The following is a 16,759-nucleotide window of genomic DNA, read 5'->3' on the forward strand; positions in this document are numbered from 1 at the left end:
TCATGCCTGTCTTCATTTGCTTGTCTGTTTTCATCTGGAGTACTCAAATGAAAGTATGAAAATGCATTCTTAATGCAAATGTACTCTACATAATTGTATTTCCAAGAAGCATCTCTTCCATTGCATAGTTCTCATATTTAAAATTTAAATTATGCAGTTGAAACACCAGTACATAATACAGAAAGGTTGTTGAAGATAAATAAGAAAGTCAGACTTAGAGTAAAGGGGGATAGGAAAAATTAGAGCAAAAAAGATTAACAATGAAAATGCGAGGAATGAGTGTGTACAGTGGAAAGAATTGGAAAGAGTATGTCCACAAGACAGCATGAGAGGAAAGTTTGGAAAAAGGTGAAGGAGAATTAAAATAATGAGGATAGAAAGAAAGGAGGTAAGTGGAGACAAAAAGAGTCAAAGAATGAGAAGGAAAAAAACAGTGAAAAGTGAATCAGGAAGACTTGGAGAGTGTGTGTGAGTGTTTCAGCGAGAGGCAGTACACTCAGCGAGGAGGGGAAGAATGTGTTAATACACAAGAACACTGCATCAAACCAATACACTGCTCTGAGTGGGATGCGTCAGCAGTACATTCACGTTTCCACTGAAGGACAAAAGGAGGAGAAAGACTCTGCCGCCTGCAACCCAGTCACACAGAGAGAAATACAGAAAGGAGGGTGAGCGCTGGAGGTGAGGACCACTGCTCTTGCCACTGTCGCCGTTGATGGTCTTCTCTGCCGTGAGCGTGTTTGCGTGTCTCTCTCCCTCGCGTGCTTTTCTCCTGCCCACCTCCCACTGCAGAGCCGCTGCCAACCCGCAGACTCACAGCCAGAGCAGGCGAACTGCCACAACTTACTACCTCAAGACAAGGGAAAATAAAGGAATACCGCAGGATCCACAATGTGGGGAGGGAGGGCAAACTACGGAATCCTCTGCAAAGTATCTTTCTGAAATTAGCCACACGACTGCAATCTTTTTTTTTTTTTCCTGACACTGAGAAGAGAGAAAGAAAGAAGGAGAGACAGGAAGCCAGACAGAGAAAGAGTGAGAGAGAGAGAGCACGAGGAGCAAACGATCGGTGGATAGGGATAGAGCTTCACCACTGCTGCGCTGCTGTTGCTGCTGCTCCCCCGTCCTCTTTCCCCCATTCCCCCTTATGCTCCCGCAACACCACCCCCGAGGCCCCCTCTGGAGAAATTGATGGATTATTGCTAACTGTGCACGCGGCAGTCCGCAGCTGCTACAGCGACAGACAGGAGAGCAGAGTGAGTTAAAAAAGCAAGATGGAATGACCGCAGTGTACGTCTGTTAGCCTTTTTGGATTCATCAACACACGGCTGATCAGCTGAACAAGTGTCGCGGGGGGTGGACGATGGCAAACTAAAAAAAAAAAGAAAAACCGGCTTAGTCTACTGCGAAGGGGAGAGACGAATCTGAGAAGACTTTTGGATTTTTTCCCTCTTCTACTTTCTCTTTTTATCTTTTTCTTGGTTTAATGTGCATGTGCTTCAGCAATGGAGTCTTGTGAAAATTGTTCAGTGGTATTCAGTGTCGCCTTCCAAGGACAATCAATGGGGGAGCTGAGAGGAGATCTTTTCCAAGCTGACTGGATCCGTGCACCTGCTTAGCTGACTGGGCCTTACCTCTTGAACCAGTTTCACTGAATGCCGCTTCTCTCTGGAATTAATAGGGGCCATTTTGTCAAACGAGTTCATGATCCACTTTACTTTTATAAGAGATATAGCTGAAAATGCTGTGCTGTGATCTTAGTGGGAAACATGAGTGAATAGTGTTGGGGTTTTGCTTCAAAATAAAGGATTATACTAAGGACAACTTCGAGCTAATGAGGTAGGTGCCTTCTATTTCAACACATTTATTCTGTAGGTCAGCTTTTTCCCTTCTCCACTCATCTTTTTCTCTGTCCCCCCCACCCCATCTCTCCCTCTCTTTCCCTCTCTGTGTTTAACGCAGCACCATCCTGCACTGTCGATGGCAAACAGATGCAGAGTCTTGCTCAAACCAGGGTAGGGCCACTGTTCTCCGTACCCCAGCCGAATCCCCACGCGATGTTGAATTATGAACGTGCCACATCATGAGTCTCTTTTGGCAGGTAACTGTGCACCGTGCCTGGAACGCAGCCCTGCTCTGTGCAGTCTACCTCATGGTGCGATCGTGGAGTGTGTGCGCCACCCCCTCCGGACCACTGACCTGCCCTGGTGTTTGCTCCTGTAGTAACCAGTTCATTAAAGTGGTGTGCACCAGGCGCAGCCTGGTTCGAGTGCCCCCAGGCATTCCTGCCACCACACGGCATTTAAACTTGATGGAGAACAGCATAGAGACAATTGAAGCTGGCACCTTTCAATACCTTCGTCACCTGGAGGTGCTACAACTGGGTAGGAACTCTATTCGTCAGATCGAGGTGGGGGCCTTCAGTGGCCTCAACAGCCTCAACACACTGGAGCTGTTCGACAACCGATTGACAGTGATCCCAAGTGGCGCTTTTGAGTACTTGTCTAAACTGCGGGAATTATGGCTCAGGAACAACCCTATCGAAAGCATACCTTCCTACGCATTTAATCGCGTTCCCTCTCTAATGCGTCTCGATCTGGGAGAATTAAAGAAGCTGGAGTATATTTCTGAGGGTGCTTTTGAGGGATTATACAACTTGAAATACTTAAACCTTGGAATGTGTAACCTGCGGGAGATGCCAGTCCTGACCCCTTTGGTAGGGCTGGAGGAGCTAGAGATGTCTGAGAACTACTTCCCAGAGATAAAACCTGGGTCTTTCAGGGGTTTGAAATCCCTGAAAAAGCTGTGGATTATGAACTCTCGGATCACCACTATAGAGAGAAATGCATTTGATGATGTCACAGCCTTGGTTGAGCTCAACCTGGCCCATAATAACCTTAGCTCTTTGCCCCATGACCTTTTTGCGCCCTTGAGTTACCTGGTGGAACTCCATTTGCACCACAACCCTTGGCGGTGCGACTGTGATGTGGTGTGGCTGGCCTGGTGGCTGAGGGAGTACATTCCCACTAATTCCACCTGCTGTGGACGCTGCCACACCCCTGCTTACTTACGTGGACGCTATCTGGTGGAGGTGGACCAGAGCACTTTCCAGTGCTCAGCACCTTTCATTCTGGATGCCCCAAGGGATCTTAATATATCTGCTGAACGTGTAGCTGAGCTAAAATGTCGCACAGCCCCTATGTCATCAGTTAGGTGGCTCCTGCCTAATGGTACAGTTTTGACCCATGGCTCTAATCACCCACGGATATCAGTGCTCAATGACGGGACGCTAAACTTCTCCAATGTGCTGCCAGCAGATACAGGTGTGTACACCTGCATGGTCACCAACATGGCTGGCAACTCCAATGCTTCAGCCTACCTGAATGTGACTGCAGCTGAGCTCAACACTTCTAACCTGAGTTACTTCACCACGGTGACAGTGGAGGAAGTGGAGCCCACCTCACAGGAAGTGATCAAGCCAAAGACGGTAACCGCCTCGCCCTCTGTCTTTCAACCTGTTTTCATTTCTACACCGACCGTTTTACTTCAAACACCTCGACAGGTCTCGGTGCCGACTGTACGCGGAACAACACGCCCACCTGCCAGTCTTGACGAGGTCATGAAGACAACCAAGATCATCATTGGCTGCTTTGTGGCAGTCACCCTGCTTGCTGCCGTTATGCTCATAGCTTTCTACAAGCTGCGTAAACGGCACCAGCAAAGGAGCTCGGTGGCAGCTGCTAGGACTATAGAGGTCATTCAGATGGATGAGAATGTTCCTACCACCCATGCAGGGACAAGTATACCAGGTGAAAGTGGAATGATGTTACCTAGCCTGAGAGATCACAAGAACACCTACAAACCCAGCTTCAGCTCCAACAGACCAGCACACTCTACTCCCTGGGCAGAGAACAACTTCGGAAACTTCCTGCACCATCCCCGCCCCACAACCATCAGCACCATCCCTGAACACTACCTGAACAAAACTCACACAAAGGAGAAGGTACAGGAAACACAGATATAACATTCCTACAGCCTTCTTCTGTTCTGTCTTTTATTCTGTTCATCATGAAAACATGCAATAGAATGCACAACAGAAAAGACAGCAATTACTTTTGTACCCAGTGCAAAAATGAGACTGTTTTTCTTGTACATGCTTATACATAAATATATTAATATAAATATATAAATTAATCCACTATGGGATGATACAAGAAACAGATTATATAAAAGTGAAAATTAATTTAAACTATTTTGTAACTTGTAACTCCTATTTAAGATGGGAAAATGTGATGATGCTGATACGACATTGCAATGAAGACAGATTTGTTTGAAAAGGGGCAACCTGTGATTTTTAGAACATGCTGTATATGATGCAGTAAAGTCCCATTTATACAGAGAACTTTCACTGATTGATCTTTAAAAGCACCAAGAATTTGTATTGTGCCAAATGTTATACTTGCAATAAATGAGACTGGCTTAAGAGACAAAACCTTGCAAAACACAGGATGGACACCAAGAGAGAATGAAGCAGCTGGATTTACAGTCTGCTGTTCTGCAGCTCTCAGCCAAATAATTTTTTGGGCTGTGCCATAGCTTTGCAGCAAGCGTTTAACAGTATGTTTCCAGAACAGACATCCTGCTTGCTTTTTGAGTTTAACCTTCTGACTATTACTCTGATGTTCCTTTGGTTTTTTGACAAATCGGATTGACTATCCTGTGGTTTTTCCATCCAGTTTCTTGAGTTGGATTTTGATTGCTTTTCCTGTTTCTTTCAGATCCTGTACTGCATTAATTATGATTTGAGTGGCTTTTAGGGCTAATTTAGTAAATGCATTACAACAGTTGCCTCAGATTCGTAGAGCAAGGGCTCAACTGGATGTTAGTTTGTGAGACTTACGAGACAGTTGCAGTGACTGGATGGTTTGCTGCAGGTTCACATTAACATGGTTTCACATTTTCTTTATTAAGAAAGGGATTCAAATGAATGGGTGAATTATGGACTTTCCTTTATTGAGATCGTTCCAACAGCAATTTACTTTGTCCTTATTTTGAGCAGCACTATTTTTATGAGGAGTCTACAGAGGTTACAACAATAAAAAGAAAACATTTGGTTTGTATTTCTCTAAACTAAACTCCTTCCTCTTGTCTTTTTTTTTCAACTGTAGGGCATTTGCTTAATAATGCAATTCTGATAACCATATAAGAGGTTATAGAAAGCAGAAAATACTTAACTTTTGTCTCTAAAAAAATTATTTAACTGATACAGTGAATTATATTCACACTGCAATGAACTGTCACATGGTCAAATTTCTGGCTACAGGAATGTGGTGACATCTTAATTCTGAATAGATATGTGATGGGCTTCTGCATACACACACACACACACATACATAGATGCACACACAAACTCATCAGCCTTGTTTCCTGATGCAATGCTTAATGATAGAAAAAGTTATTTGAAACATGATCTCTGCTCATTTATAGTAAAGTTACAGCTTGCCTCGTTCAAAGCTCAGGAATCAGTGTGCTTCAGTTGAAGCATATGTTATGAGTTGTGAGTGCAGCATTTAATACAATCCTTTATTGATCTGCTTAACTTGCGACATCCAACAAATTAGAGTCTGCGAGAGAGAGTTGGAAGAGAGGCATTTAAGGGTTAGGATTTGGGTCATTTTCTGATGGAACATTCAACCTTCCTGATGGCTTGTATAAGTCAAATTAAATTTACTATAAAAAAAGTTTAATTTCTGATATATATATATATATATATATATATATCCTTTTCAATATAGTTTTCTTTCATTTCAGCAGATTTATTCTGGTGAGAGGTTTCATCAAAATGTTAGAGATTATTTTTTACTACAACATTCATCATAAACTCAGCATGTGTCGAAGAATATATTGCAACAGATAATTAAGCAATTTTCTCTTGGTGTCATGCAAAGTAGGATAATTTTTAGGCTCCAATGGACACTAATGTGTCATTATGCTGTACATTTTTAGCATGGGGGACAGAGTAGGGGCAGGCTGTAATCAGGGGCAGGGGCATCTGCAGATCTGTGGTTGCAGTAACCCTTCCTTTACCTCCCTCACACACAGCAATTTACTGCCCTCAGAGAACAGAACCAAGCCAGAGCCAACACCCACCACCAAAGCGCTACAGTGATACACACACACAAAAACACCCTTAGACCATTACATGTCCTTATGTCTTTACATTATTCAGAGGAAAGAGGCTTTATAGCACACTGCGGTGTTGTTTCTGTGGATGATGAGGCTTGTAAATTTAATCTTTAATGCCCAATGATGTAGGACTCGTTCGGAGTAGGTTGATGTGACATGGCTTTTTATGGCTTGGTTATATGACCAAAATGGCAGATCTTTTTTTTTTTTTTCATGGCAATGCCAGGATCAAGTTCAACTGAATTGCATTTCAAGAGGCAAATGAGCCTTATAGAGCTGACAATCATATTCTGGACTGTTATTATAATTTTTTTCTTCGTTCCCATGATTTCTTAGTTGATGCTATATAGGAGTTTCCTGTTATCTCCAAAGCATTTCAACTAAAGCAAAACCACAATTTCTGAATTCAGGTCTGACTTTGGTAGCCTCCAAAACAATGCCATATCTGATCATTCATGGGAATAGCATGTGCCATCTGAGCAACAACAGCCTTTCGCCATTAGCTTATCATTATTCATTATTCTTCCTTTTTTTCCTCGTCGTTTTTATTACGCTAATTGACATTATTGACTTCCTGCGTCGACACTAGCAGTAGTGTGAGACCCACTATGGAGAAAGGCTCATTTTTGTTGGATGCTCCATGGGAGACTTATCAGTCGCACAATTATCCTGGCAGATTTGAGGATCGCATTTTCCCCTCACCCTCCTCCTTCTGCTGACTGATATGTTAGCTTTCTGTAGACTGATAGATAGAGATGAGGAGGGAGACGGACCTTAGAGAAGAGAGCTCACCAGATGCTTATCAGTTAATGAAGTGTCTGTGCTGGGCTGGGCTTTTCTTTCAATGGTTCTGGGCTCTGACGGTCATCTTGGCCATGGGTGAGTGGCGTGCTGGTTTAGCGTTATTACAGTGGTGAGGCCTCTGCTAGGTTATAAAGATTGGCTCTCATGATTTGGCAGTGGAAGAAAAAGGGGTGACGAATATGCTAAAGTGCTTTGCTTTAACTAATGTTCTAAACTATTGCAATGTACAGTAGTGGCAAATACAAGAAAAAATATTTTGACTGTTCTCAAAAAATCTAAGCAACAGCAGGTTCAACCTATTGCCGATATTTCTTTATTTTGATATAGCAGATCAAATAATTTATGCTTTATCCTATCCAAATGCATTGGGATTTTCCATTTACACAGTCTATGCGATCAGTCAAGCATGCTCTAATTGGGCTTGTACTACAAGTTATTGTGTCATTCTCAAACAAAACCATGCTCCCTTTCTGGCATTCCTAGAAAGTGAGATTTCATTAAGCATGACATTCGAGCAAAATAAACGCAGAAAGGGTGTAGGATGTACAGTAAGCTGGTAGCACTCCAGTTATATCTGGGTTCAAGAAACTCATTAACTAGATTCCATATAAACTATGTGGTCTTGTAAATTGCTTTGAACTAAATGGCAACTAAACATTTAGAATTTGTTATTTTCACATATTTTGCTCGACCACCGTGCAGGAAACAAAAGGCTAATACACAGAGAATGTAGCACGGGAAATATCACGATCGACCCATCAGATAAAGAAAATGCAGGGCCGTATCTCTGTGCCCCAGGAACATCCATACAGCAGACAGATGCCCACCGAGAGTTTAATCATATATCTGTAACACAGTTTTTCTGTTGAGGGATGTAACAACATTGTTCTGCTTTCATTCTGAAGTGATAACTGGAATGAGCTGCCTTCCTACATTTTTAAAGACAATCTGACAGCTAGAATTTCCTCCTATCGATTTCTGTTTGAGGACAAGCAGAGCAGTAATGGATGGATGTGGCAATGCTCCCTGACAGACCGACAAATTAAAAGCCTGTCCTATTCCATTTTGGAGAAAATGAAACATGTTTAATTTAGTGTGATTTGGTTGTATCCGGTAGCTGCTTTTAACAGGGTCGTCACTTCGCAAGATGGTACGTTTTACAGAACCTGCCACCTAAGATCAAGGTATGAGATTCGACGCCCGTCAGAAAGAACGCGAGTGTGCGTGTGTTGCATTGGCGGCATGACTCAAACCGGGAAGGGATGAGGAGTGTTTATTCAGGGGTACCAGCCTCTGCAGCCTCTTTGCCTGGAAATACAGAACTTGTTTGCTTGTTTACTTAAAGTCCAATCCTCCCATTGCTTATGAAGCTTTTAGGACAAAAACAAACACGTTGGCTAAGTGCCGTCAGACCCTGACAAAATACAAACCAGTGGAGGATAAACACCCACAAGGCAGAGGAAAACCACACCAATAAATTCCCTGTATTCTTCACAAGAACATGACAACATACCATAATTCCATCTGACAAGGCTTCATGAAATATAGATGAACAAAGAGGGATTTTTCAAGGACCTCTCAAGGTTTCCAGTTGTGAAACATTTGAGCATTAGGAGTTATGAATGAAGCATTCATGGATGAAGGAGTGCCACCTTCAAGGTTGGCGTCTCCTCTGCTCAAACTCCACATATCAACTTGCACAATTCACACCAGTCTGCTGGATGACAAGTGTGCATGTGGGTTTTATGTTTGATCCAAAGTGACTACACGTGTTTAATAAGAATCATGTGAAAGTGATAAACTGGTTACTCAACCGTTTACTGCTGAGGAATCATATTGCTCCTATATACACATCAAGCTCATATGACACTTCAGCCAGAGACTAGTAGTAGCCTGTAATGTGTTATTTGACCTGCTCTAACCTGCTATCATTTAAGAAATAAGCAACGGAAAAGCATTCCTGAATGGGACAGTCCTCCAAATAGGGTTAACAGGAAAGCTTTATGTTAAAACAGCTTGCAGATGTGCAGAATAGGAATCTTAATTCTCAAACTTTCTATGTTAAATATTAAACTTTGATATGATTACATATGGAACTATATTATTTATAATTATAAATATATTTTCTTATTAAAAGATTTATTTCTACTTATATAGCAGACGTATATATCCATCTGGATTTGAAAATGTTGAAATAAGTTATAAGAATTTCTCAGATTTTTTCCCCCCTTCAAATTCAGGATTTTTTATTATTATTAAGTATTAATATTCTGTGCAGAAGCCTTTTTCTGGAAGCCACAAAAGGCTTTTTTTTTTTTTTAATGACAAGACAATGATACCTAAAAATAATAATGTTTTCCAATAAAGCATATAATCATTCTGGTTGCTCTAAAACCTTTACAAATTTGGCTTTCATTAAGACAAATCAACAAATAACTCCAGTCCAAAGTACAGGATAAATAGATACAGAAAATCATTTAGCTAGCTTGCTATCCAAGATTAATTTTATGAAATGAAACACTTGTCTATGCACTTTATTGACTTAAAAGGCTCAATAGTCAACTTCATTACATGTGGCTTGTTATTGACAATAACAACTTGGTGTCTATTATCACAAAATACAACGTAATGAATATGCGCAATAGTGCTTGATTCTTAAATGGCTGTGCTTTCAAATATGGTGGCACAAATTTAATTATTTGTGGTCTATGAACAGATTTATTTAATCAAATTTAGTACAAGCTAGTTACTCCCAACAAAATGTGTCACACTTTCAATAAACACCATAGAAGGTGATACGTTGATTCCACACTCAAATGCTGTGGGGTTAATGACATACACATTAACACATGAATTAATTAACATGAGAACTATTTTGTGTCTGGGAAAATGCAACGTATCAGTGGGAAACCTTCATTAAATAATGGAACATCTGTGGTCTGCAATTAACTGTATATGTACTGCATATTTCTGTATTAATGGCTCTCATTCTAATATTCAGACCCCTGATATAGATAACCCGCTCACAACTCCCAGATCTCAGAACATAACGTTATACATTTTACATCTGTGTCAATATGGCAGACAGACTAAGAGATATTGAAGAGATAGAGAGAAAATCTGAAGCTAAACATGAAATTGAGGGAGAACCCAACGCCTGCACCAAGGCCAGGGATTCAGTGTTTGCTCAACATGTCACAGTTCTTACTGTTTCCAACATAGCAGAGATCCTGAGTCAGATCTCATGAGGACCCGTCTAACTAATTAATGTACACTAACACACATCTCATCTCAGGGCTTATCACAAAGCAGTTTAGATAAATTATACATATCAAAGCAGACAGAAAGCACCAGCATCATCTTTAAACCCCAGAAAAGTGGAAAAACTTAAGTAGGTTTTATCAAAGCATTGCATCGTTTAAGTGTGGCAAAACGCTGAAATATTATCCCGTCAGAACCACTGCTTAGCAGCTGCTCACATGCTCCAATGCATAGCCTACGTAAAGGAGGCTGTTTACTGTGCCCTATACACTATATATTTAATTCTATTTTAATTCTGTTATTTAATTCTACTATTTTCTTTTATTTCATTCCATATGAAATAGTTCTCAAGTGGCATTCAGTTATTATCCTTTACTTAATTGTTGGTCCAGTCCCACCTCTTGGCATTCCGAATCAAATAAAATTCAATAAAATAATTGTAAATCTATATGTATATATATAGCCAAAAAAGAAAATGTTAAAGGAATATTTCACTCAAAAATGAAAATGTACTCCCCCTCAGGTCATCCAATATGTAGATGAGTTTGTTTCTTCATCAGAACAGATTTGGAAAAAAATTACATCACTTGCTCACTAACGGAGCCTCTGAAGTGAATGTTTGGGACTGTTTTTGCTCATAAAAAGTACTTGATCTGTGCATATTTCTTCTGATTCAGACAAAATGACTCTTTCACTGGAGAAATCAATATTATGGAAAGATGACTCGTATTTTAGCTGGAAGCAACAATTTGAAGTTAAAAACATCTTGATGGATTTGTTTATTACAAACACGCAGCTTTTCACTTCACAAGACATTAATTGACCGACCAAATTTGTTTTGTGGATGATCGTGATGCTTTTATCAGCTGTTTGAGCTCTCATTCTGACGGCACCCATTCACTGCAGAGGATCCACTGGTGAGCAAATGATATAATGTTAAGTTTCTCTAAATGTGTTCCGATGAAGAAACAAACTTATCTACTTCTTGAAATTATAAATTGATAGGACATGAATTAAGATGAAATTGGTGATTGGGTAGAAGATGGATGAATTGGAATGAGAAAGATTTAGAAAGAATCAGAGCAGCTGGGTGGTCATAAAAATTGAAAGATAGAGTGAATATAGCAGCTCTCAGGGCAAAAACAGTGTGGCTGACACTAACAACAGAGCGCAAATCAAAAGGCCAATACACATCACTGTTATATGGATGACACATGCACTCCATTGATTTGCGGTGTGTGTGTTAAAATGTGAGGGTTTTTTTCTCTTCAAAGTGTTACACTCACCATGGCGTTCAAATCATGCATTCCTCTCTACATACAGTGTTAAGGTGAGCTGCTTTTGTGAATGTCATCAGATCAATAAAAAATCGTCTGGGCAGAAAGAGAGAGGAAAAGAAATGGGTGGACCTACAGCTTTTGAAATACAAACATCTTTTTCTTTGCCTCATACTAATCTCACCACTGCAAAGGGGCAAAAAAATAAGCCTCATAAACTGCTGGCTGCAAGAAAGCAGGATTGCAGAGCAAAGGATATTAAAATCCCAAAAGTGCCTTTTCTTTTATTGAGTAGAGGGGACTGAAACAGTGAACCTGACAAACTCATTCAGCTTAATCCTCACATTTGGATCCCCGGGAGAGTAACACTACCGCACCCACACAGGGCACAGTGCTGCACACGACACGTCCGAAAACTGACTGAATCAACATGACCTCCTTAGACGGGTGTTTGTTTTCCTTGACGCAGCCGATTTTTATGTTAGTGTGGGAGTGAATGTATTTTATGTGTGTGAGACAGTCAAGTACGGGAGATGACGATATAGAAAAGCTGTCTAAACTGGTCCAGCAAAATATGTCCATTTTTGTTATTTACTCGTTTCATTTTCAATAAATCATTTTTATTTTGTCTATCATTTCATAAAGTAAGATTATGCTCGTTTGCTCACATGCACTCTCACACTCCAGTGACTTCGTTAACCGCCTCTAAAACAGATCTAATTATCATCTAGGTGAATACCGCATATATCAGCGAAATGATTGAAGCCACTGAATTGCAGCCATCCAATCTTGAAGCGAACGGCAGTTTCCGAGCGACGCCGTTCTCCGTAGCTTCATTAACAGGCGTATAGCGCTACTTCCATGTCTCCTCAAGGCAATGTCCCATGCTAAGGTTGTATTTGCAATTAGCCCTGATCCCTTGGGGAACTTCAGCAGCGGAGGCCTCAATGACATTCACCATGGCAACGAGCTGTCCTTTATGGTTGGGTTAATTAAGCCCCGGACAGCCTGACTTCCTCATGAACTCTGCCATATTCTATATCAACTAGATGATGTATAGAGAGGTATATGGAACTAGAGATTAGGGATATGCCGGTATCAAATTTTCATGTTGCGATTAATTGCTAATGCTTTTATTACGGTATACGAGATGCATATGGAAGTGTACTGCTGATATACCAGGTTCATTTAAGACCTGTGGAATATTAAGTAAATTAGGACTAGTAAACACTTCCCCAACATAACCCAGCAAATGTCAACTGTTGTTGGGTTTGTGTGTGTGTATCATTGTGTTTTAATCCTGCTGACACAGTGTGGAAACTCAACATTCTAAATCCAACAGCCAAGTTTAGAATGTTGGTATTTGTTGGGACAGTGTAAACCAGCCTTACATAACATGACAACACCATCTGAAATTACAGGGATATTTCCTTTGTGGTTAAGCTTGCTTAACAGCAGCAGAGATTTCAACCACCAGGTTAACCACACAAATCTATACAAATCTAACTAATTAATTTAAGTATACACATTATGGTACTTAAAGGCAGAGTAAGTGATTTTTCAAAAACACTTTAGAAAACTGATTCGGGCCGAATCGCAAAACAAACTTGTAGCCAATCAGCAATAAAGAAGATTGCATGAATTAAACATTTCAAAGCAGACAAAAAAGCACCAGGAAAAACTTAAGTACGTTTTCTGAAAGCATTGCATCATTGTATAATGGCAAAAAGTTTTTATACTTTCAGACCCATCGCTTAGCAGTTAGCATGCATGCTCCGATGCATAGCCTATAGCATGAATTACCACTGTAAATTTGTACACTGCATAGTATGTAGCCTTTTGTATTAAAAAATTGTATGTAAAACAACACATTATGCAACACCACCAGTTTTTAGAGTTCTTCATTACACTCAGTTTGAGTGGGATACATTTATTGAACTATTATACTATTACTATCTCATTTTAAAGAATATTACTGCATATAAAAATGCAGTAGCCAGCAATATTAACCTCTTTATTGTTGTTCAGTTGTTGTACAAGTAGGATGATTGGTCGGTGTAGCCTCGTATTTGTCCCGCCCCTCCTCCATTGATTGGATGGCTGGGTAAAAAGTGACAGTGACAAGCGCTGCGTTTCCTCAAAGCTAAAAAGTTTATCATCTCTCAGCTCAAAAAGAAAGAAAGAAAGAAAAAAAAGCAGAGCAAACTAACTTGTAAAATATTATAATGGCAGTGCATCAAAATTCAGTGTCATCAGTTTGCCAAAAAGAACACAGAATGTGTTACGCACCGTTTACACGTGGTAGGGAGCAGGTGTACATTTCTTTCATACCAACTAACATTTTGCAAATAGGAACACTTTCATGAATCCAAAAATTTACGTCAGAACAGCTTTATGAACGATTTACACAAAAATGTGTTCTGCTCATGTTTCATGAATGAGGCCCAATGAGTGAAAATAGCGTAAAGATGGCTCCGAATCAATAACCTGAATCCAATGGGGGCGTCAAATCTGAACCGTACTTGGGGCTCAAATACGATAAACACAACTTATAGACCACTCCATTCAGGGTTTAATTGTGTTACCTTGTTTTTACCAGCCCAGGGGCCTCATTTATAAAATGCATGTACAATCGCATTTGATCCTAAATACTATTACTTTTATCATTAATATATTTCATATGCACAAACGAGCAAAATTTAACTGCTTTACATCATTGAAATGAATTCATTTATATTATTTCCTCATTTTCTTGCCCATTAATAATGAGTGGCGTACTTCTGAATCATAAAGAGATGTTTGTGGGTGTTCTGTAGGTGGAGTTGATGCACACATTGCACTTGAATTTTAATAAATTCAAATTTATTCTCTCTTAATAAATTGCAAAAAGATGAATCGCAATTTATTAAGAGAGATGCATTTAGGAATACTTTTGTGCATACGGACGTTTTATAAAACATTTCAGAGACTATGGTAAGTTTTCTTTTAGGACCATTATATGTATATCTTTATAAACGAGGCCCCAGATATTTAACAACTATGTTACAACTCCCATTTTTTGGTGCAAAGTTAGTGGCACATGAAGTTGCAAACTGTTCACTAAGATTTAGAGGGAAGTTTAGAAAAAGGGTCAGAGATTGCAAGAGCTAGACACAGAACGAGAAAGAAAAACTCTCAATTTCTCAGCGTCTTTATTATAGCGCAATGTGTTTCAGTCCACACCATGGGGTGAGTACCACATAAAAGCACGTTTAATATGTCCGAGTTATGTGTTTGAATGCTCTCTATAGGTGACTCTCTGTCTGGGTGCAGGAAAGTTGTGACTAGTCTTTCTAAGCGCTGCCCTCCAGAATCGCCTCTGGCACCAAACAATTCAAACTCCCAGGAAGAAAACTTTCATAGACAAGGTGTCACACATCAGTATACAATCTCAGCGAAGATCATGAATTTGTAAAAGCATTGTTCTGCGTGCTGCTAATTCCCCAGGCCACTGAGAGGTGCCCTGCTTATTCAAGTCAATTCTCCAGCAGCTATTAACCCCCAGCTGTTCATATGCCATTAGATAACCATCATCTTAATAGATGTAAACAAAATCTGCCGAATTTGTAAAAGCATTGTTCTGCGTGCTGCTAATTCCCCAGACCACTGAGATGTGCCCTGCTTATTCAAGTCAATTCTCCAGCAGCTATTAACCCCCAGCTGTTCATACGCCATTAGATAACCATCATCTTAATAGATGTAAACAAAATCTGCCAGGCTGCACATTTCAGGAAGGTGCAGCAACTTGCAGGGCTCAGATTCAGTGGCATCCGCCATGACATTTGGAGTGACTCATTTCATCTGGCAAACAATTTGCTGCCTCTCTCCTGGCAAAAACCTTGAACATATTCAGTCACACACAAAATTCAATAATGTTTGTTATCTTCCTCGGAGTACAAAGTTAAGGATTAAAAAAATCACGTCTTTAAAAGTTTGCATGCAGCTTTTTAGAAATATTGAGAGCAGCCAGTAAGGTATTTCTCCTTTTCAAATAAATTAGCATGAGCGCCGTATCTTGTATCTGCGGGAATTAGACTCACACACTCAAACTCAAATCAGATTCTATCAAACGCTCACGTAAACCGGCATAATGACAAGCAACCGAAGCCAAGCGTATACGCTCATCTGTGTGATCCGGTGCGGCTTCGGAGAAAGTGAGTTAAATCTCGTCCGTTGTGGCGGTTTGCGGAGTCCACAGGGGATGGGAATGATGAGCAGAAAACCCCTAATCTCAGCCATTCTCAGTTTCATTTCACATGTTGCTATGAATAATTCAGCATTGGATTACTCCATCACACTCGTGGCCTCTCTGCCTGCATCTCTACTCTCATTAAAAAGCCCATAACATCAGAGTCCCTGACTCTAAACCCCTGTAACGCACAGCCGTGTTGAGCCACTCGCCTTGCCGTGTGGATCTACGAGCTACGAAGGGAACATAAGATGTCTAGTTATAGTATGTGCTAAAGTGCGAGCGCGTGTATCTTCTGGGAGAACACTGGAAATTCTCTGATTGGATATGTTTGAAGAGCTTGACTGTATTAGTCCCTATGTAACTTGATTTAGAGGACTTTGTTTAGAACAATGTGTGCAGACTCTGATAGGTTTGTATTAGATTGTGTAAAGGGTCCTGTAGAGTATAATTGTACTAGACTGATTCCATCTGTCCACCTGTTTTCTTTGCATCTATGATGGAATTACCCAAGAAAGTGCTGTGCATTTACAATGGACCCCTCCGTCAAGTGCATCAAGTATTCATAATGCGAGTATGGACTGCAAGGTTGTTTCCACCACGGAGAGTTTCTGTGAATGGAAAAGGATGACTACTAATGGCCAGAGAGGCTCCTGTGTGGGGATAGAAGGTCATAAATCAGTCTTAAACTGTCAGATAAACACCTTATTATGGAAGGATTGTATCTAGCAATCACACAATAAATCTCAGATGTTTTTAACCCACTGAAAATATTGATTTTCGCAGATTCAAATAAGGATACTTGCAAGAAGTTTTTGAGAATATTTTGACATGCATAAACACACTTTCATGGAAACTTGAGATAATTTACACAACACTGCAAAACAGTTTGATATGTTGTGCAACCTGAATCAATGAGGCTTTACGCACAACCCAAAGTTTAGGTTTGTGTTGTACATACTTGTACAAATTTTTATGACTTCGCCATCTTGTATGAATTATT

The 16,759-nt window shown here is 40.3% G+C and overlaps 1 protein-coding gene across 1 annotated transcript; it reads left to right on the forward strand.

Moving 5' to 3' along the window:
* Positions 1-590: 590 nt before the first annotated feature.
* LOC107738417 (leucine-rich repeat-containing protein 4-like) lies at positions 591-4,672 on the forward strand. The gene is made up of 2 exons (XM_016550186.1): positions 591-1,839; positions 1,963-4,672. Exon 2 carries the CDS (start codon positions 2,084-2,086, stop codon positions 4,022-4,024), a length of 1,941 nt encoding a protein of 646 aa, XP_016405672.1. The 5' UTR covers positions 591-1,839; positions 1,963-2,083; the 3' UTR covers positions 4,025-4,672.
* The last annotated feature ends 12,087 nt before the right edge of the window (positions 4,673-16,759 follow it).

The sequence above is a fragment of the Sinocyclocheilus rhinocerous genome, unplaced genomic scaffold (genome assembly GCF_001515625.1).
Source record: "Sinocyclocheilus rhinocerous isolate Xijiao unplaced genomic scaffold, SAMN03320098_v1.1 scaffold975, whole genome shotgun sequence".
Lineage (NCBI taxonomy): Eukaryota > Metazoa > Chordata > Actinopteri > Cypriniformes > Cyprinidae > Sinocyclocheilus > Sinocyclocheilus rhinocerous.

Bases quoted from the DNA above. Each gene is read 5' to 3' on its own strand.
- LOC107738417 (XM_016550186.1), top strand. From the start codon at position 2,084: ATGAGTCTCTTTTGGCAGGTAACTGTGCACCGTGCCTGGAACGCAGCC.